This window comes from Pongo abelii, chromosome 9 (genome assembly GCF_028885655.2).
Source record: "Pongo abelii isolate AG06213 chromosome 9, NHGRI_mPonAbe1-v2.0_pri, whole genome shotgun sequence".
Lineage (NCBI taxonomy): Eukaryota > Metazoa > Chordata > Mammalia > Primates > Hominidae > Pongo > Pongo abelii.
This window is the reverse complement of record NC_071994.2, coordinates 126,948,887-126,971,502: the sequence shown is the minus strand read 5'-3', so window position 1 is coordinate 126,971,502 and position 22,616 is coordinate 126,948,887. Positions and strand designations below refer to the sequence as shown.

Here is a 22,616-nt window from a genome sequence, read left to right as displayed (position 1 = left end):
TAATAAAAAATCTCTAGTGGCTTCCCATTAATTTTATTTATTTTATTTTTATATTTATTTATTTATTTTTTTTTTGGAGACAGCATCTCACTCTGTTGCCCAGGCTGGAGTGCAGTGGCACAATCTCGGCTCACTGCAACCTCCACTTCTGGGGTTCAAGTGATCCTCCCACCTCAGCCTCCCAAATAGCTGGGACAACAGATGCATGCCACCACACCTAGCTAAGTGAGTGTGTGTGTGTGCATTTTTTTTTGTAGAGACAGGGTTTTACCATGTTTCCTAGGCTGGTCTCGAACTCCTAAGCTCAAGTGTTCCACCCGCCTCGACCTCCCAAAGAGCTGGGATTACAGGTGTGTGAGCCGCCATACCTGACCAGCTTCTCATTAATTTTAGCAGTTAATTTGGCCTATAAGACGATTAGTCTATTAGGTCTGATCTCTGTCCACAATATCAGGCCTCACAAATTCCTCTATTGCTGTCAGACCACAGCCACACCAGCCTCTTCTCAGTTTCTCCAGTACACCAAGCTCCTTCCCATTTCAGAGCTGTGATATATACACTATTTCCCATTACTTCAAGTATTCTTTTTTACTCACCTCAGTGAAAGGAAAACAAAATCTTGGGACCCCAAACTCACTATGCCAAAGGGAAAAGCTATGCTTGGGAACTAAATCACGCAAAAACTGCCTTCCTCTTGTTTTGTTTCTAAACACATGTGTTTCTGAAATTCCTTTTTTTTCTAGGCACATTTACTTTACTTCACATTTACTTTACCTCATAGAAAATGCAGATCTATGCATAATTGACTTTGTCCCCACTACTTTCTTTTCAGATGTAAAATGTGGATTGCTGAGCACTGGTCAGAGCTTCACAAGAATGGGACTTCTTGCTAGTTGCCTACCCTCCCCTTTTTTTTCCTTTTCTCCTTCCTCTCCTGCCTGCTCTTTCTGCTTTAAATATTGAAGTCCTCAAAACCCTCTTTGGAAAAAGCACAGGCCACAGATCCTACTGCAACTTGTGTCTACTTTTCCACGGTGCATCCTCAACCTTGGCAAAATAAACCTCTAAATCAATTGAGATCTGTCTCAGACACCTTTTGGTTTATACCCCATCTCCCAACCTCACCCCCAGCCTCAGCCTGCCCAGGCATTCCACAGACTCAGTTCAAATGTCACTATTCAAGAAAGCTTTCCCTAACTACCTCTCTAACAGCACCACAACCAGGATTAGGACCTCCAGTAACAAGTTCTTATAGCACTCTGTATTTCTCTAGAGAACTTACAATAATTATAATTAATTTAATTAATCATAATTAAATAACCAGTTAGTGAATTGCGTAAGTTATTTAAACTGTTTTCTTCTTCCCCAACTCCTTCGTATCATACACACACACACCACTTGAAAGTTAGATCAACAAGAACAGATATTACATCTTTCTTATTCTCCATTCTGTTCCATATACCTACCACAGTGTCTTGTAAGAGCGGTCACTCAAAAAATCATTGACAAATGAAGGACCAGATAACTGCACTGACAGAATTCAGATCGCATCACATATGGAATACATCTTTTGTATGTAAATATATCCTCTATTATGTAAATATCTCATACTCCATGTTTTCAAAGTAGAAATTGATTATCACTGATATTAGATTAGAATCCCCAATTTATATCATTCACAAAAATAAATTCCAAATCTAACCATAAAAAGGAGAAGCAAAAAGTAGCAGAAGAAAATACAGGAGAAGCCTTTATGACTTTGGTGCAGAAAAGATATTCTTAAATAAAACACCTAATTTGAAGCGGGGGAAAAAGTGTATCAGATTTGAAACTTTAATACTACAAAGTTAAACAATAATCTAGAAAGTTAAGGAAAACATTAATTTAATATTAATATTTAAAAATATTCAATGAGATTTATAGAGAAAAACATCTTATACACAGTAGGCTTTTATGAACTTAGTCGACACATAAAATTAATATATCTTGCAATATACATGTAAAATCATTAGGATCTAGGATACATAAAGAACATCTAACAACCAATTTAAAAAAAACAAAAAGTCCAATAGGAAAATAAAACTCATAGGAAAACTTCAAATTACCAACAAATGTATGAAAGAAAGTTCAGTCTCACCATTAATGATGGAAAAGCAAAGTAAAATAATTAGATATTATTTTTGCCCATTAAACTGGCTGAGATTTACAATTTCGGCAACATGAGGTAAGGGCATGGATACAGGGAAAAAATCTTGTATACTGTTGTTAAGGGTGTAAACAGGTGCATTCATTTGGGAGGAAAACTTGGCAGTATTCATTAAAAGTGTGCAACCTTTGACCCAGCAATACTCTTTCTCAGTATCCGTCTCAGAGTACTACTGCATGTATGCACAAAGAGGGTGACCATTATAGCATTGTTTGTAATCCCAACAATTATAGAAACTTATGTTTTCAACAGGCAAATTGCTATTCAGACTATGGAATGTTATGCAGAAAGTAGAAGGAATAAGGGAGATTTTTATTTACCGCTATCAACAGATCTCCAAGGCCCACTGCTAAGAGAAAACAAATTGAAGAATTCAACATGTGTTCATGTTCAGGTATACCCACAAGTACACAGAAAATAATACTATTTACTTTCTGTGGATATATATGTACACAGCACATGAAAATAAAGAAAAATATCTGGAAGATAAATACATTAGGGCCATAAGAACAGCTAACTTCTGGAGAGACAGGAGGAAGCCAGGGTTGGTAAAAATGTCATTAGTGGCCAGGTGTGGTGGCTCACGCCTGTAATCCCAGCACTTTGGAAGGCTAAGGCTGGCGGATCGCGAGGTCAAGAGATTGAGACCATCCTAGCCAACATGGTGAAACCCCGTCTCTACTAAAAACACAAAAATTAGCTGGGCATGGTGGTGCATGCCTGTAGTCCCAGCTACTCGGGAGGCTGAGGCAGGAGAATCGCTTGAACCCAGGAGGTCGAGGTTGCAGTGAGCCGAGATGGTGCCACTGCACTCCAGCCTGGCGGCAGAGCGAGACTCCATCCCAAAAAAAAAGTCATTAGCTTTATCCATTGGCAAAATCTCTTTTCTTCGCCAAACTTGTCAGGCTTCTGAAACTTCTCCTAGGGCTATCGGCATACTTCCTTGTAAAATCTACTGTTAGCAAAGAACTCTAAGTCCTTTAGCAGGAACTCCCCCATCCTTGATATCTGACCATCCTTAATACCTGGTCAGTGTCCTCATCCTCCATCATCCCCCAGGTAATGTCTGATCACCCTGGCCTGTCTTCAGCAAGAATCCTATTAGGTTGACTTAGCCAGAATCCCCCTTACGCCTGATGTTTCTCCTTAGTAATTTTCAATCCATCGACGGCCCAAACTCCAAAAAAAGTTCCTTGACTATAAATTCCCACTTGCCTATTCTGTATTCAGAGTTGAGCCCAATCTCTCATCCCTACAGCAAGACTTCGTTGCAGTGGTTTCTTTACCTTTCCTGGTCCTGAATGAGGTTTCCCTTACCATGCTTTAACAAGTATCACTGAATAATTTTTTCTTTAACACTGTAATGCATTAAATGGTTACAAGAACATGTTTATGTATTATTTATGCACTTAATACCAATATTTTAAAATAGTCAATGAGATTTACAGGGAAAAATATTTGGTACACAGTAGGCTTTCATGAATTGTATATTTCTCTTTGTATTGGGTAATTTTATGTGTCAACTTGACTACCTAAGGGATGCCCAGACAACAGGTAAAACATTATTAGTCGGTGTGTCTGTGAGGGTGTTTCTGGCCAATATGGTGAAACCCCCTCTCTACTAAAAATACAAAAAAAAAAAAAATCGCTGGGCGTGGTGGCACATGCCTGTAATCCCAGCTATTCGGGAGGCTGAGGCAGGAGAATTGCTTGAACCCGGGAGGCAGACATTGCAGTGAGCCGAGATCGCCGGGTGACAGAGCAAGACTCTGTCTAAAAAAAAAAAAAAAAAGAGAGAGAGATTAGCATTTGAATCAGTAGACCGAGTAAAGAAAATCACTCTCACCAATATGCGTAGGCACCATCCAATCCATTGAGGGCCCAAATAGAATAAAAAGGCAGAGGAAGAGTAAATTCACCTCTCTCTTCTTGAGCTGGGACATCATCTCCTCCTGCTCTCTGGCCTTCAGACACCAGCACTTCAATCCCTTTCCAGTTCTCAGGCCTTCAGCTTCAGACTGAATTATACCACCAACCTCCTTGGTTCTCCAGTTTGCAGTAAGCAGATGGTGGGACTTCTCAACGTCCATAATCAAGTGAGCCAACTCCTTATCATAAATCTCCTTTTATATGTTTATACATACCCCGTGTGAAAGGAAAGTGATTTGGGGCCCCCAAAATCACTAAAGGGAAAATTCAAGCTGGGAACTGCTTAGGGCAAACCTGCCACCCCTTCTATTCAAAGTCACTTCTCTGCTCACTGAGATAAATGCATATCTGATTGCCTCCTTCCGGAGAGGCTAATCAGCAACTCAAAAGAATGCAACCATTTGTGTCTTATCTACCTATGACCTGGAAGCCCCCTCCTCGCTTTGAGTTGTCCTGCCTTCTGGGTTCACACCTATTAGTTCTGTTTCGCTAATACACTGCCACTCCACCAAAAGTAACTAATCCTTTGGTTCAAACCCAGTAAACAGATCCCAGCAATGTGTCCCATGAAAAGGAAGTGGCACATGGCACGTGGGGAGTGGTGACTTACAGGGTAAAAGGGACAGAGAGCAAAGGAAAATGTCAGGTATGGGCAGAAAGGTCACCGAACAGACAAAAATGAACAAATGAGATCAGGGAAGACAGCCTGAAAGTAAAGAAATACGAAGCAACACTCAAAGGAAAAGAAAGAACCGTGATACCATAACTATTTTCTTTCTGAGCTTCTGATGTTCCATTCAGTTCACGTGCAATGTATCATTTAGTCCTCAGAGTAACGGTATTATTATGCCCGTTTTATATGATGCACAATAGGGTTCAAAGATGGAGAGATTCGGCCGAGGCCCTGCTGCTGATGGTGAATGCAAGAGCCAGTATTCGAACCTAACGCTGCCCTTTTCTACCATGTTGCAGCGGACAATGCAAAGAAAAAAAAATATCAAGAAAAACACGTAGAGGTATCCAAATGAAAACAAACACACAAAAGATCAAAAACAGAAAAGAAAAAAGAAAAGAAAAAGAAAACCCTTGCAGAAGGTATGCCTGTAAATGAAAGGCCCAAGATGTTAATTTATTCGCTGCAGAGTGGAGTTAGGGGTCGCGGACGGCAGCTGTGGGGTCCTAGGCTTCTTCGCACTGGGTCCTTGGGGAGCACTGAGCCGCAACCCGCGGAGGGCGCATAGAGAGGACCAAACCTCCCACAGCCTAGAAAGGCTCCAGCTCGGCGAGAAGGCGGGGCGAGCGATCGCTTCCGGTTCCGGGCGCAAAGGCCCCACGTGTTCCGACCCGCTAGGCCCCGCGCGGCTCGGATCCGGCGGCGCTGTTTCGGTCGGGAGTGGGTGGGAGAGAAGCCGGGGCAGGGGAGGAGCCGCCGGAGCTGTCGGAGCCGTGAGTCCTGAGTGGGCTGGGCCGGGCCGGGCCGGGCTGGACCGGGCCGGACCAGATCGGGCAGAGCCGGGCAGGGCGGGGAGGAGGGGGAGGGACCGGAGACCCCGCCCCCCAGAGTCTGGGGAAATCGCTGTGTCCTGGGGAAGGGGTGGCGGCGGTGTACTGAGGGTGCCGAGACGTTGTGGTCTCTGTGTTTCCTGGTGGCCGGAGCCAGTATCTCCGGGGACATGGATGGCGCTCCCGGCTTCCTTTCCTTTCCAGCCACCGCCCTCCACCCCCTCCTGGGGCCTGCAGAAATGTAGTTAGTCCGTACCTCGTACCTCCTAATGCTTCCGCGCCAACTGTCCCCCCGGAACCGAGGGAGGAGTGGTCTAGGCCCTTTTATTTTCCGCAGCCTTTTCTCACCCCTTCTCTCAGATTGCTTAAGATCATCTCCGCGGGCTCCTTGCCCCGGCTAGCCCCATCTCCTTACACCACCAAGCCCCCCTCAGCCCCCCAGCACACACTCAGATACACTCACCCGTGATCTTGTCACCTGTGGTGATTGTAGTCCTTGGCGTCCATTTGGCCAGGGGCTTTTCAGCTGCCACTGTGACAGACCCTGAGGTTCCGCTCAAGCCAGTAGCTGCTGTCTCCACTTGCAACTTTCCTCTCCCACTCCTAACAGCCAGTTTTGGCACCTCTTCTCAGCACCAGCGTTACTTTCAGCAGGAGTACACCTACTTCTTGAGTGTCTTGATTAAAAGTTTGTGTGCCATGGATAGGCTGTGTTCCTTCAGAAAAGTGTCAGTCTAATTTTTGTTTTTCTGAACAATGAATGTTCTCCTCTAGGCGCTTTGATAACCCTGTCTGCCTTGGAATCTGTACTGACCTCCCCAGAGGGAGACTCTTAGACCCAGCCTTTCTTGAACAACCTTGGTCCCGGGGAGCAGCGCCAGATCCCAGGCTCTCACTTAGAGGCTGGGCTTAGAACTGTTGCTTTTTCTCTGTCCACGCTCTGCAGGTGACACCCAGGGCAGCTACACTCAGAAGCCACAAGGAATGCTAGCGGAGCCCCTCATCCCTTCCAGCTTCTCTTCCAAGCTGCCCCGTGGGGCTTGATCCAGGAAGCTACTTCAGAAAGGTTGTGGGATAGCCTTGGGAGGTTTGTTGGTGGGAAGCGTGTGAACGCGGAGCAGTCTTGGATAACTTTCTGCTGTTACTATCTAGCATAAGCGGGTGGGCAGGGTTGGAGAGAGGACAGGAATTTTTCCTCCTAGGACCAAACGCCTGGGATTCATAATCTTTCACCCTTTCTCCTCCAGCTATACCCTTTTTGTACTCTGTGTATATACTATATTGCAGTAGACAATCATTCCAAGGGTACAACAAGGTTTACTACAATGTGAGGGACTCAGCCATTGCAAATTGTACAGGTGAGGTAAGTTACAGGTTTACATTTCTTTTTCCCAGTAAATTTGGCACAGATTTAAAATGTGAAACAGTTCTAGACCCCTTGTTTTTGCTGTTCTTTCACCAGCAAACCCTTTAGTTTGGCCAGCAATGGCTTTCTGCATGAACTTCAGATTTACTTCATTTGCTAGGTGGTGGTTCTCAAACTTACTATAAGCACCTGAAGGGCTTGTTAAACGCATATTGCTGGGGCCCACCCCTAGAGTTTCTGGTAATAGGTCTGTGCTGGGGCTTGATAATTTGTACTTCTAAGAAGGCTCAGGTACTGATGCTGCAGATCTGGGTTCTTCACTTTGAGAACAACTACCTTTTGGCCAAATGTGATATACATATTGCAGTAGGTTGAGGTTCAGAATACCTTTGAGTACTTCTGGGTTGGAAAGTAGTAATCTGATCTTTTATAGATGATCACTTAGGTCTGAATATTTTGTTCGCAAGATTAAGAAAGCGTATTTTAAAAAACTGAATGCTGTGTGCCAAATTTGAGGTGAAATATTGATGAGTTCTTCCCCTTGATTTTCTTAATTCTCTTGATAGGGGCTTCACGTTTTGATCATATATATTACACCTGTATTCTGGGCTTTTGCTGTGAATTCCTAGTATTGCTAAAATCCTGCTATTTCTTAACTACCTGTTAAGTTCCTCAAGGTCAGAGCTTCTGCTTTTTTTATCTTTCTCTGCCCAGCACCTTGAATAGTGTGGGACACGTAATTGACGCTCAGTAGATATTTGTGTATTGAACTCCATCCCTTGTCTTCCTCCCCTCTTGATGTTTTTCTCCACTGACCTTATGCTACACAGTAAAGCAGGGCATGATTATGCCACCTGATTACCCCCAAGAGATTGGAGTAAATGCTAATGCCAAATTCCTGCAGCTATCCCTGTGAATGGTTTATTACCCAGGAGCCCTGACACTGGCTGATTTCTGAATTTTCAGTGCTTTTGTAATATATACAAGTCGGGGGAGGAGAAATAGAAAGCTTAAACTCAACGTGCATTTATTGAATACCTTTTCTACTAAGGGCTTGACAAAGTGGTAGGCACTGGGAATGTAAAAATGAATAAGGAGACCCTTGATCTCGAGGGCAGGGCTCACAGTGGGGAGACAGACGTGAAGCCATGCCCACGACAAGAATGACTTCTGAGATTCCTTCTTTGGATCATGATTTAGTCTTCAGTGGAAACCTGGTACTCCTCAGATTCCTCTGGTTCAACAGGCGGGGATCCCATCCTTTATCATCTCCTCAAATGCTAAGGGAGCCTTGAGCAAAGCCAGCAGGAAGTCATCTAGACAGGAAACGGGGTATCCACACAGGCTGTGTTAATGACAAAGCTAAAAACGGAGTAAATGACTTCTGAATTTACTGCCATTGTGAATTATCTATAGCAACACCTCAGGTCAGCTTTATTATATACGTGACTGTGTTATTTCCCATTAAAAGATGGTTCATCCGACTATCTGATTGGCACTGACTGTGTTCGCTGGAGGAATTGCATACATCTAGTTGAACTCTGGCCGTCAAATGAGAGCAGTTGCTCTCATCAGGATGGGTGTCAGGTTTGATGTCCCTTCCTTTTCCTGCTTCAGGTGAATTTCTGATGTTCTGTCTTAAACTGAGGCATAGAGCTTGACCTCCTTTATTTAGGCCGGTAACTGCTCTGGGGTAGTTTTCCTGCAGGCTAAAAAGCCTAGCTTCATGATAGAGGTTAACCGACATGCCCATGATGGCCAGGTGTATGAATCTGGTCTCTTAAAAATCTGTATTTGAGTCTGGGTGCAGTGGCTCACACCTGTAATCCTAACACTTTGGGAGGCCAAAGCTGGCAGATCACTTAAGCCCAGGTATTTGAGACCAGCCTGGGCAACATGGCAAGACCCCGTCTCTACAAAAAATTTAAAAATTAGCTGGGCATGGTAGCATGTGCTGTAGTCCCAGATACTTAGGAGGCTGGGGTGGGAGGGTGGCCTGAACCTGGGAGGCAGAGATTGCAGTGAGTTGTGATCTTGCCACTGCACTCCAGTCTTAGCAACAGAGTAAAACCCTATCTCAAAACTTAAAAATCTGTATTTGGCCCCTAGCCCTCCTCAGCTCTTGAGTAAATCTCTCTCAGCATCCTAGGCTGATACATTATGGCCCAAATATTCAATAGAGATGCCGTATATCCTTGTTCCTCCAAAACCCCTCCTCATCACCATCAAAAAGCTGGTTCAGTTAAGAATCATCCCAAGACTCAACATGAGCTGCTGTGACTTGTCCAAGATGACACCTCTACAATGTAGAGCAGGGGACAGAACACAGGTCACCCTTCCCCGAAGGCAGCTATCGACTGTCTAACATCACCTCCTAGGCCTTCCATATATAACCATCAAAAACATTTTAGTTTAGAATAAAGTGAATTGTTACAATGTTTATTTTTCATTTTTGTGTTTACATTTACTCTCAATGACATGTTTATTCCCACCTAATATCTTGAGGCTAACCACAAAATCTGCAGCGTTTCCAGGCAGAAGATACTTGTGACTTCCCTATACCACCCACTATATACTTGACCTCTTTCTCTTCCTGTCTTCCCTTTCTGTATACCTTATTGTCTTTCTTTGGAACCTATTGTAACAAGTTTTGAGCCATTTCTCCCCTCGCTACTCAAATATCACTTTTATGAAGGGGGGTAAAAACAGGTGGCAAAAATATTTTACAGAAACAGTTTTAAACATGTTTTGAAGCATACTGGTCATGTGTTAGAAGGCCAAAAGCCAGGGAATTCATTCTCTTTCATTTATTGTGCCGTCTAGGTTAAGTTTTCATAGGACTTCTTGGTACACTGAGTTTGCCTCAGATTGCCTCCTGCCGGTTACAGGGAGTGGAGAGGACTTTGATATATTGGTAATTAGAAGCATTGCTGATATGGTCTTTGGTGGGAGAACGTGTGTTTAAGGTTCCTTCTCACCTGTATTCCAACACTTTCATTTAATCCTATTTCATAAGTGCCTCCAAAGCAAGGATTGTTTTTTTGGTTTAGCGTGGTTTCTTTGATATAACAATAGACCAAGATTTTCCTTATGCCATCTATTTTTTGTAATTATGATGAAATAAAGAACTGTTTGCTTGTTTATCATTTAAATCTTGCCTTCTTCCCGAAAGGATTTCAAATAGCTTGAAGGAAAATGAATAAAATATATTGAGCCCCTACCCTATGCCAGACTCTATACTGAAGGATTTCTATAGGTTATTTCATTTACTCCTTGAAACAACCACATGACATAGGTAGTATTAGCCGCACTTTTGAGGATAAGACTGAGGCTTAGGGAAATTGTGTTACAAGGCTAATAAGTGAGGTCAGGGATTCAAACCCAGCGCTCCAAGGCCACTAACTGTTATGTGGAAAGCTTAGATAAGCGCTTGTATATAGGACAATTAAGAATAAAAGAATATCTCCATTAGAAGGATTGTACTGGGCTAATCTTTTGTTTTAAAGAAGAGCAGCATTGGAAAAGAGCGGTTAACAGTTTTTATTAGTCGATTTCTATTCTAGAACACTGAGAGGAGCTGTTGACAGGCCCTGGTTAGCCCCAGCAAGTAGTCATATTAAAATTCCCAAATTATAGGCCTGCATTAAGGCATAAAATAAGAATGGGGACTGGAAGGGATATAAATATCTGCTAAATATAATAATTTCAGTTCTAATCACTATTTTCTTCTGAAAATTATTTGCCAGTAAATAGGCAGATCACTGTCTCTCCTTTAGGTTGACAGTATATGACTACAGACTTTGTCATTTAGGGTCCAGAAAGATCACCCTAGCTAGTAGCATTTTAAGGTAGAGAACTAGATATTCTTTCATTGCCTGTGGTTCTCTGTTCTTGTAAGAGAATTGAGCTTGGGTCTTCACTGCCATGTGACACCTTCAGATAAGGGGCAGAGACAGCTGGCCTGAGGATTGTACAAAGGTCTTACCTTGATAGCTCCTCTCCAATCCTGTGCATCCTAGGAACACTCAAGACACTAGGTTGTATCTTTGCAGGTATTTTGCAGATATTGTTTTAGTGTCTTCTGGAACCAAGTCTCTTACTTAATCCTGGCCTGGTTTCATATTCTCTCTATTGTATTCTCTCTCTAGTTTTTATCTTACTCTGGAACTCTTCCAAGGACAGACATTGAAGAAAGGTATTAGAATAGCAAAGGCAACAAATTGCAAGGTATACTTGTGGCATAGCACATCCCATTAATTATAGAATAAAAACACAACATCTGTTTTCTGCCTCTAATATTAAATCTTGACATTTGCACAACATATTTTAGTTCATAAAGCTCTCGCATCTCAGATAATCACAGAGTTAGGAGACTGGTTATCTGAAGAGCCCCTGTTATCCTTTACAGGGGCTCTTGTGTATGTTACTTCACGAAGCCCTCAGGGAAGCTCCAGTTTCTTGGGGATCTGGGGCCGGAACGTACGTCTTTGGATACCCAGTTTGGTGCTGTGTACAACACTGCTGTACCTCCTATTCATTTCCCATCTGTTACCCCACAAAGACTCCTTCCTTCATTCCTTCGATTGCTGATCTGTTTTCCTTCATCTTCCTAGGCTGCCAAAGTAAATGCAAAACAAGCACCAGAAATCTCAGCTTGTGATTTCTGAAGGGCATTTTTAAATGGCAAGTTTGGTGTGGCACTGTTATATGTTCTTTTTTCTTTGGAGAGCAAAGCCCTTTGAGAGAGCAGGAACTCTTCTGTCAATGCATACGTTGTAGTATCCATACTGTGAAATCTCTTGTACCTAGTGCTGCGTGAAAGCGATGAGGATTCCAAGTCTACTTCACTGGACGTCGGTTCTCAAACTTTTAAGATACTAGAAGTCCTTTTATTAAGCCAAAAGAAGCTATGTATGAATTCTGTCTTCCAGGGGTAGGAGTTGGGGTGGGAGTTGGAAAGCTTTGTCTGGATAAATAATCAGTATTGTAGTTCCATTTATTTGATGTCTGATTTTGTGCTTATTAAAATTGATTTAAATCCTCAATGGAAAATGATTTTTTTTTCAAATGCCCAGTGTTGTGTGACTTGCATTTGGATTATTCCCAGTGCAACCTGAAGATTCCTTGTGATGAGTTGTGGTTCCATCACCTTGGGAACCACTAAGAGAATTCTGTTTTACTCACAATCCAAACAATAAATGTTTTTTTCCCTATGTATGCCTTTATCCAGCACACAGTTTGCTAGACTTATGGATGAATATGGGTTAATATGACATGGTATCTATCCTTCTGGAAACAGACTTTTAAAACCTTACTAAGTATTCTCTGCATTCATCAAATGTGAAGTGAGTGCCTGGTGTGTGCCAGGCATCGAGCTGGGCACAGCATATCCCTGCCCTCAGAGCTTTACAGTCCAGTGAGTTCAACAGAAGATGAACAATTTTGATGACACAAAAAATAGATGCTTTGATAGGGGGAGATACAAGTTCCTGTGGAAGCATCATCTGGGAGGACCAGGGAAGGCATCTTGGAAAAACTGAGATCTGAAAGATGGATAGAGTTAACCACATGAAGAGTGGAGAAGGGTACTTCAGACAAGGTGAACAGCATCAGGAAAGCCCAGGGAGGGTATAGAAAAGAAAGAACAGTAATTCTTGCAGTGGCTTTCAATGGGAGTGGCAGTCGTGGAAGGAAGGAGAGGTAGCAGGGACCAGGTTTTGAAGGGCTTTGTGTATCACATTTTAAGAAGCTTAAATTTTAACCTAAGGTCACTGGGAAGCCATTGGCAGATTTTGTATGTTAGAAAGTTCACCACTCACCTACTTGGAGTATTGCAGGTAGAGCTAATGTGGATGGGCCTCCTGCCCATTATTAAATCCTGTTCCTGTCAGGAACAGGACAGCCCATGCTGTCTCTCCCTGTGTGTCTGTCTCTCTCTCTTTCTCTCTCAAAAGCTAAAGGAAAGCACATAGGTTCCAGAAGGAAAAAGAAATAACCACTAGAAAAATAAGTATAAGCTGACTTTACCATGGCCCGGTGAGATTCCAAACCAAAATAGGGTTTCTAGGGTTTGAGCTTTTAATACTGGTACTCCAACAGGGAGATAGGACTTGGGAAGCTGACGCTGTGTGAAAGTTATAGAATTAAGCAGCCTGCAAACCTGGACCTTTGAAAATCTTCCTACTGACCCAGGAATAGCGCAAGGAAGTAGGTTCTCCAGAACCTTGGGTAGGCCAAACATTACTTGAAGGCATCGGTCTAAATAATACACAAAAACATTATTCAGGAATACCCTGAGAAATTAACATAAAAACTGATTTGGTGCCAGTGGTGAGCCACTGGCATGGTGGCTCAGCCTTTGGTAACAGTGCTTTGGGAGGCCAAGGTTGGAAAATCACTGGAGGCCAGGAGTCCCAGGCTGTAGTGAGCTGTGATTGCACTACTGCACTCCAGCCTGGGCAACAGAGGGAGAGTCTTAAAAAAGCAAACTGTCCAAGATCATTGAAACCATTAGCACTTAGGAAGAAACAAATGAAATTACATTCAAGGGGCTCACATTTAAATCCAGGGCTCTCAGGACTCCCAAAGTAAAAAGATGGGCATAAAATAAAAAGTTACAAGCCACTTAAGAAAAAAATAAATCATCATGAGGTAGAGATAGCAGAGGAAAAATTACACATGAAGATCTAGGAATTAGGGAGCTATCCAAAATAGACTGTGAAAGTATGTTGCAAGTGACTGAGGGTAATGAAAAAAATGTCATAAGAGCATGAATTAAAAGGGTTTTGAGAAAGAATGAAGATAATGTGGTCATTGACTATAAACTAATTTGATGGGCAACAACAGATGAGACACAGCTATTAAGAATGGATCGATAACCTTGAATGTGGATGTGAGGCAATTGCAGTATAGCACAAAAAGATTGAGAAATGATGGAGCCCTTAAGCTGCTTGTGGACACTGGTCTGGAGGGGGCAGGACCAAGAAAACCAGTCATGGAGGTTGAACTAAGTCATCTCTCCAGTGTATCAGTGCCTGTTACGTGCCAGTGCTGTTTAGGAGCAGAGGATATTGTAATTTTTTTTAAAGTTCCTATGAATACCTTCTAGTGGGTCATAATGGCTCAACCGGGGGAATGGCAGTAGAGATGAAGAGATGGATGGATTCGAAAGACTTTTTTTAGAAGTTGGAATTAACAGGATATGGTGAATAATCAAAAGATAGTAAAAGCATAATGGAGGAAACAATGGTTCTTCCTGTTACCATAGGAAGAAGCTTTGGAGTAGAGTTTTGTTCAGTTTAAATGCATTTATTGTGCACTTTATTATAGGTATTGGAGATTGATGGAAAACAGTCCCTGACTTCAAAGAGTTTCACAGGAAAGATAAGCGATGGCTATGTAATAGGACCGATACTGGGATAGAGAGGTGCCCAGGTCGCTACGGGAGGACTTAGGTGATTTCTAACCATGTCTAAGAGTAGGGGAAATGGGATCAAAGAAAACATCTCAGAAGACATGAAGCCTGAGCTTATGTCTTGAAAAATTTAAAGTTTAACCTAACCAAGGATAAAGAATCAGAAGAAACAGCATATTCAAAAGCTAAAGAACACAGGACTCTTGTGTGCTTTGCATGTACACACGTGTGTGTGTGTGTGTGTGTGTGTCTGAAAGGATTGGAGAGGAGAGCGAAGAGAATAACAAGATGAACATCAACCTAATGTAGAATGTTTGAAGTTTGTATTTCACTTAACAAGACAGCGGGGAGTGATGGAAGGATCTTAGATAGGAAAGGGACATGAGCACATTTGCCAAGAGAGCTCGTTCTGGTCATAGTGGGAACGTGAAGGTGACAAATCTGGAGGCAGGTAGCTCACATTTGGAGGCAGCTGCAGTCATCCAGATGAGAAGTGAGAGGGACCTAAGCTGTAAATTGTGGGAATAAAGACAAGACCTGTTAAAAAGAAAGATACACCATGTAGCGTGGAAAGGGGAAGGGTGGAGAGTAGTCTATGCAGAAGGAACAACCTTCAAAAAGACATGGAGGACTGAAAAGGCACCCTATTGTAGGGAGATCAGCAGTGCATTTTTTATAACCAGGTGATACAGGGAAAAGGTAGGATCTGAAGCTTGAAAAATAGATTAGGGGCTGATTGTAAAGAGCTTCGTGTCATTCCCAGGATTTTGGAACTGATTTTACTAACATGAAAAAGGTTTTGTTTTAAAATACTGAGTAATATAGTTGGAACTATAATTTAGAAAGATAATAGCTGGTGCCATCACTCTTCTAAGCAAAGATAGTAATACATTTAATGCTCATAGGCTTTAGTAATGCATTTAATCTTTATAGTAAGCCTATTAGATGAAAACCATTATTATCTCCCTTCTGTAGACAGAGAAACCGGCATAAGGAGAATGAGAACTTGCCTATGGTCCCACTCTGGAAATACCTAGTAAGCGACAGAGCCAGGATTCAAACCCAGGCAGCTTGACTCCAGAACTTTCGCTCATAACCTTACACATCTCCCTCATGGTTGGTGTTTCTCAACCATGGGTACACATTCGAACTGCATGTAGCATCTCTAAACATAAAGTTACCTGGATTGACTGAATCAGAGTGTCTGAAAAATGATGTGTGATACTATGTTTTGCAAAACCTCCACAGGTAATTCTGTTGTACTTTGCTTATAGTTGAGTACTGCAGGGATCTTAGGAAGTTAGAGCAGTAGGTCCAGGCAGGAGATGATGAAGGCTGCGGTCTGTAGGAAGGAAGAGAAGGGAACCGATTTGGAGACTTAAGCGGTGGGATTGGCAGTATTCGTGAAGTGGAAATGCAGTATTTTCTCGTAGAGTATGAACCTTGCCTAGGAAAGGGAGTAGAGGACCATACCTTTAGTTGTGAATTATCCTCTCCCAACTGGATCTGTTGATTTATGGAGGTTAGGGAAAAGAGGATTTAACCATTTGAAGAAGTTTGTGTAAAGGATTATGATTGAACTCAGACTGTTGTCCTTGTGTATAGTTTCATGCTTATACTCTTGTCTTTACTTCTCTATCCAGGGCCCTTGGAAGAAAATCCTTGCTGTGTCCAGGCTGAGGCTGGGGACTAATGACAGTGTGAGCTCTAGATGGTGTGAGACCACCCCAAAGCCAAGAAATGGCTACAGCCGTGGAACCAGAGGACCAGGATCTTTGGGAAGAAGAGGGAATTCTGATGGTGAAACTGGAAGATGATTTCACCTGTCGGCCAGAGTCTGTCTTACAGAGGGATGACCCAGTGCTGGAAACCTCCCACCAGAACTTCCGACGCTTCCGCTACCAGGAAGCAGCAAGCCCTAGAGAAGCTCTCATCAGACTCCGAGAACTTTGTCACCAGTGGCTGAGACCAGAGAGGCGGACAAAGGAGCAGATCCTAGAGCTGCTTGTGCTGGAACAATTTCTTACCGTCCTACCTGGAGAACTACAGAGCTGGGTGCGGGGCCAACGGCCAGAAAGTGGCGAGGAGGCAGTGACGCTGGTGGAGGGTTTGCAGAAACAACCCAGGAGACCAAGGCGGTGGGTGAGGAGGGGGAGTCCTGATCTGTGTGATGTGGAGGGGGACTATTTGCTAGAAGGCTGGATTTGTGGGGAGGGCTTGCAGGATCCCCATAAATTATTAGCGGGCTCTGCCCTTGGGTTGCTCATAGATCCATGAGCCCCATGGATTAGGGGGATGTGTGTGTATGAATGTGACTTTCTGGATATTGGAACACCTGTGTAGGGACCATCTGAGGGGTCTCAGCCACCAAAGGGTCATGACTTTGGTTTTCCCTTCTTTGAATGTTGAGCCTTGGGTTCCTGGAGAGGAGAATTTTGTGACTTCCTCAAAGGTTCTCATAGTTCCCCAGTCACAGATCCCCCTTCCTGGCTGGTCAGCTAGGGAAGCAGGCAGCAAGGAGAGCTGCAGATGGGACAGGTGGAGATGGGAAGGAGCCCTGGGTGATGGTGGCCAAGGCTGGGGGTGGTGAGAGAGCAGTGCAGGCCTGCGTATCCCCTACCTTGTCCTGGGGAGGATAACCTTCAGTTCCTCCTTGCCTGCTGCATTGGAACTGGAGTTTCCCCTCCTCGTCTGGGTCCCTCTGGGAGTGTTTTCTCTAGGCATCTTCTCGTAAAATAAGCTCCCATGACAACCAAGAACTTCCTCCTGACTCCATGGTGACTGGAAGTTGGAATTATTCCCAGGTGACTGTCCATGTTCACGGCCAGGAAGTCCTGTCAGAGGAGACGGTGCATTTAGGAGCGGAGCCTGAGTCACCTAGTGAGCTGCAGGATCCTGTGCAAAGCTCGACCCCCGAGCAGTCTCCTGAGGAAACCACACAGAGCCCAGATCTGGGGGCACCGGCAGAGCAGCGTCCACACCAGGAAGAAGAGCTCCAGACCCTGCAGGAGAGCGGTGGGAAGCCTCAGCAGAAAGGGGGGATTGTGGCAGAAGGCAGGCAAGGGGGGGTACATTTCTCCTATACCAGGGAAGCTGGGTAGACTGCATGGAAAGAAATCACAGAATCCAGGATGTCAAGAGGAGACAGTACCGCCAGCTAGAGTCCCCCATAAACAGGGCCAAGCTTAGCAGATTGTTGCTTGTTCTCTTGGCATTCTGATGGTCTCATAGGTGATGGGATTGGGATATGGGAGCTACCCTTAGGCCAGTTTCTTGGTTCCCATAATAGAAAGGATAGGGCCACCTTCCTACCAAAGATGGTGGCGGATGCCCAGATTTTTCCCATTATTGGGGCATGCTGCATATACTGATCTTGGCCTTCTTTTCTTCATAGAGGTCCCAGTGCCCCAGGACCCAGGCCTTCCTGCAGAGAGGAGCTCTGGAGACTCAGAGATGGTTGCTCTTCTTACTGCTCTATCACAGGTGTGCCCTAGTTACCTCTGTACCACAGAGAATTTGTTTGAAGAACCACTGGGCATTAGCCATACTAAACAGGTGAAGCAGGATGCACATTTACACTCATGCCAGTTTTAAGCTCACAGTTCTGCAGGTACCTGGAAGGGGAGGAGAAAGGGGAGGAGATAATGAGATAAATTATCATACCTTCTATTGGATCCACAGGCACCAACACCAATTTATTTGCCATTGACTAGAAGAACTAACAAAATGGAATTATTTTGTAACACTCCAGTACAACTTCAAAGTTGTCAAATGAGGGTTTTTTAGTTTTTTTTTTTTTTAAAGGAATAAATTTGATAGTCATTTGTAAGTATGACAGACTGTACTGCTGAGACATAGGAAGTATTCACCATGATCAAAGCTCTGAAACTAAGCCATGTGGCTGGAGAAAAAGAAATAGAATTCATGTATGGTTTTAGACTGTAATCTAACTGAGGAAAAAGTCTTGTTTTGGCTATAGAGTATAGAAACTATTGAAAGTGATTAGAGTCGTTAGGGAAAGTTTACTAGAAAAGATGAATTTTGCAGAAATGTATATAGCGTTAAAGTGTCAAGTAGGGAGCTGAATGATGATTTTTAAGACCTTTCCTAACTTTTAAACACTACCTTAAAGAAGAAGAACATAAGCTGGTCCTCAGGGAAAGTGGTGGAGTTGGAGGGGGCAGGGCCAGTGCCACAGGGGACACATAGCTCCCCCGAGAATGAGTTTAAGCAGCCCGCCACTCGAGCTCCTTTCATCTCCTAGATGGAGTCTACCTATTGTATGACCTTCAACAGGGACAAAATACGAGGCTACCTGTAGCGTCACGTTTTGATGAAATCCTTATGTGGTTTCAGGGACTGGTAACGTTCAAGGATGTGGCTGTATGCTTTTCCCAGGACCAGTGGAGTGATCTGGACCCAACACAGAAAGAGTTCTATGGAGAATATGTCTTGGAAGAAGACTGTGGAATTGTAGTCTCTCTGTGTAAGGAATTTCAAGTATTCTAGAGTGTTCTAAGCCCAGAGATCTTTTTCCTGCTGGAAATTTTGGGGGATCTTAGACCTTAGATTGTATACAGTGAACTTCTCTTATGCCTTCCCCACCAATAAAATTGAGGGATTAGGTGAAAAATATGGTGTCCTTTCAAGTAAAAGATAAATGGTTGGAAATGGAAACCTTTCTAACAGGAAAACAAACTTGTAATATTACAGCTTTAGTGCAGAAATATTTGAAGTAAGCACATGAGTTTTAAAACAGTAAGAGTTGGAGATAATCTTTCTTGAATATGGGAAAAGAGGATAAGGTGTACAATGGTATAATTATTGAGTTGCAGGTGAAAACCACAAGAAAGGCAAGAGATATGCAGTCCTTGGTTAAAAGTACACAAACTAAAGAGATGAAAGATTTCATCACCTGAGCTAGCTATGTATTTGCCCCACAACCTACCAAATAGAAAAGGACCGCTCTTAACACAGGGAATTGTTGAGCCAATCATGATATCCTATTTTCCCTCTCTTGAGCAGCATTTCCAATCCCCAGACCTGATGAGATCTCCCAGGTTAGAGAGGAAGAGCCTTGGGTCCCAGATATCCAAGAGCCTCAGGAGACTCAAGAGCCAGAAATCCTGAGTTTTACCTACACAGGTGAGGAATGACAAAAACGGTCTTACCCACCCTGAGCTGGCAGTTCCTCTAGGCAGTGCTTCTCTCTCTCTGTAGGGCCCCACTCTCATCAGTTCTTCTAACATGTCAGCCAGTACTGCTTTCTCCCTCTGACAGCCATTTCTTCTGTCATTGCCCTCCTCTTTTCTCCTCCCATCATTTGTCTGATAGCAATGTAATACAAAAGGGTGAAAGAAAAATGTTAACTTTTGGAATTGCAGCTATACCATTTACTGTACGATTCCCTTAAACCCTCGATTCTCAATCTCTGCATTTGTAAAATGAAGATTATATGTGAGCATACCAAAGTTTGTTGATAGCATAACAATATGAGAAAGTGCTTGGCACAGGACAGGCATTCCATTTAGTCTTGCCATCTCAAAACCCTTTTTAAAAATCTCCCCATTGTGTAGAAGGCATTGTTGCCACTACAATGACCCCTTTTTTCCTCTCACCCTTTCTACAGGAGATAGGAGTAAAGATGAGGAAGAGTGTCTGGAGCAGGAAGATCTGAGTTTGGAGGATATACACAGGCCTGTTTTGGGAGAACCAGAAATTCACCAGACTCCAGATTGGGAAATAGTCTTTGAGGACAATCCAGGTAGACTTAATGAAAGAAGATTTGGTACTAATATTTCTCAAGTGAATAGTTTTGTGAACCTTCGGGAAACTACACCCGTCCACCCCCTGTTAGGGAGGCATCATGACTGTTCTGTGTGTGGAAAGAGCTTCACTTGTAACTCTCACCTTGTTAGACACCTGAGGACTCACACAGGAGAGAAACCCTATAAATGTATGGAATGTGGAAAAAGTTACACACGAAGCTCACATCTTGCAAGGCATCAAAAGGTTCACAAGATGAACACGCCTTATAAATATCCCCTAAACCGGAAGAATTTGGAAGAGACCTCCCCTTTGACCCAGGCTGAGAGAACTCCATCAGTGGAGAAACCCTATAGATGTGATGATTGCGGAAAACACTTCCGCTGGACTTCAGACCTTGTCAGGCATCAGAGGACACATACTGGAGAAAAACCCTTCTTTTGTACTATTTGTGGCAAAAGCTTCAGCCAGAAATCTGTGTTAACAACACACCAAAGAATCCACCTGGGAGGCAAACCCTACTTGTGTGGAGAGTGTGGTGAGGACTTCAGTGAACACAGGCGGTACCTGGCGCACCGGAAGACGCACGCTGCTGAGGAACTCTACCTCTGCAGCGAGTGCGGGCGCTGCTTCACCCACAGTGCAGCGTTCGCCAAGCACTTGAGAGGACATGCCTCAGTGAGGCCCTGCCGATGCAACGAATGTGGGAAGAGCTTCAGTCGCAGGGACCACCTCGTCAGGCATCAGAGAACACACACTGGGGAGAAACCATTCACGTGCCCTACCTGTGGAAAAAGCTTCAGCAGAGGATATCACTTAATTAGGCATCAGAGGACCCACTCAGAAAAGACCTCCTAGCTAGGTCCCCATGTGAGGAGATCTGCTTTCAGCCCTCACCTAAAGGAGGTGAGGAAGAGGAAAAGCCCTCTTGTCAGCCTGGGAAGACCTTTTCGAGGGAGTCTCCCTGACCTGCCCAGATCTGACATCACCTCTTCCTGCAACTAAATACAATCCTGGGCAGAACCTCTCAGCCTTCTTCTACGCCTTGAGGGGATGTTTCATCCAAAGTACAACCTGAATTGAGGCTTCTCCTTCACTGGAGTGCGCCTGCCTCTACCTCATAGGTATAAAGTAGGAGAATTAAGAGACTTAAGAGGTTGTGGTTACTATATCGTCCAAAAAATAGGCTGTTACATATCCTAAAGACTGCTCAACAGCTTCAAGTTGAAAGTGGCCAAGGACAGCCCCTTAGGTTTGGGAAGGGACAAGCCTGAAGGATTCTGTCTTTAGTGGGGTCAAATCTTCAAGCACACAGCTCTGAACTCAAGACAGGAGGTTTGCGTCCTGATGGCTTTGCCACACATTCACAGGATAACTGTATAGATCCCTCGCTGTCTGATTCACTTCTTACCATGCACTTTCCTTTGATGCTGAGGAGAAATGGAAGTGGGCAAAAAATCTCAAGGCTACTTCGTGTGGACCTTGTCAAGCTGCTCCCTCCCCCAGTGTCAAATTGTTATCAGGTGCCAAACACTGCTAGAAAGGAGGGCCTAGTCAGAAGCCTCTTTCCATACAAGTTTTGGTTTTGTTTTTAATATTTTTTTCTATTAAAATACTCATGCATTTAACCTTCCCATTATTCAGCCAGTCTCTTGGTTTCATCCCTAGCACTTCTACTACAAGTGAGATGGTAGCATTTGAGTGCTTATTGAGTAAAGCATAATTCGGTCATAATGAAATCATTCACATTCCCTCATATGCACAAGCCCACCAACCCCTTCACACCCCCCTTCACAGGGGTCATGTGAGTAACGGGATTTGGAAACTGTCAACTTACAAAGGCACTATAACAATTACAGAACCATGATTGCCATGGGCCACTTTATTTACGTGAAGACAACTGGAGAACGACTAAGACCAAATTATGGAAAATAAGAAAAAGCTGTTGCCGGCAAGACCATCAAGACTATTCTGACACCCTGTCCCCATCATCCCTGACTGCGTACTCTGACATCACGGAAAGTGTTGAACCTGGGACCCTGAGGAATTCACCAGGAGTAAATGGCTTTCATGTATTTGTGTTGTTTGCTTTTTCTTACGTGATTTTATGTTCATAGAACTAAAAAGTAGCATCTCATGATGGCCCAAGGATCTCTGTTGCTGGTTAAAGGTTCCTTGGAGATGAGGCTGAATAATTATAAACCTCACCTTCTCTGATTGTGGGAGTGGCAACAACTGGGGAGACGTCCTCCATAAGTGGAGCACAGGGTATGGGGTTAAAGCATGACAGGGAGAGTCTTCTGTGCCTGGTTTCTTTTCCTCTATCTCATAATGCATTATGGGCCAGAGGAATAGGGGAGGGTTAATAAGACTCCAACCCTAATGGCCCAACAGGGAAATTCTCATTTTGGTTGATGATATTCTGATGGACT

General features: G+C 43.7%; 1 protein-coding gene and 1 long non-coding RNA gene across 8 annotated transcripts; one reads left to right on the top strand and one right to left on the bottom strand.

Annotated features, from left to right (window-relative positions):
* Positions 1-5,441: 5,441 nt before the first annotated feature.
* On the top strand, positions 5,442-22,259 carry ZNF202 (zinc finger protein 202). 5 transcript variants are annotated; one of them, XM_054525317.1, is made up of 9 exons: positions 5,449-5,581; positions 6,585-6,704; positions 6,886-7,001; positions 16,062-16,560; positions 17,223-17,433; positions 17,813-17,901; positions 18,775-18,904; positions 19,444-19,563; positions 20,048-22,259. In XM_054525317.1, the coding sequence occupies exons 4-9, from the start codon at positions 16,159-16,161 to the stop codon at positions 21,040-21,042; spliced, it is 1,947 nt and encodes a 648-aa protein (XP_054381292.1). In that variant the 5' UTR covers positions 5,449-5,581; positions 6,585-6,704; positions 6,886-7,001; positions 16,062-16,158; the 3' UTR covers positions 21,043-22,259. The 5 variants fall into 5 exon arrangements, with proteins under 5 accessions (XP_009245460.1, XP_002822661.1, XP_054381292.1 ...); XM_009247185.4 differs by lacking the exon at positions 6,886-7,001 and having other exon boundaries at positions 5,442-5,581; XM_054525316.1 differs by lacking the exon at positions 6,886-7,001 and having other exon boundaries at positions 6,585-6,725.
* Positions 8,008-17,228, bottom strand: LOC129048812 (uncharacterized). 3 transcript variants are annotated; one of them, XR_010141758.1, is made up of 4 exons: positions 17,039-17,228; positions 15,600-15,760; positions 10,990-11,618; positions 8,008-8,320 (listed from the first exon to the last, which is right to left on the bottom strand). It is a non-coding gene; the product is annotated as an uncharacterized LOC129048812 (long non-coding RNA). The 3 variants fall into 3 exon arrangements; XR_008511484.2 differs by having other exon boundaries at positions 10,990-11,173; XR_008511483.2 differs by lacking the exon at positions 10,990-11,618 and having other exon boundaries at positions 8,009-8,320.
* Positions 22,260-22,616: the final 357 nt, after the last annotated feature.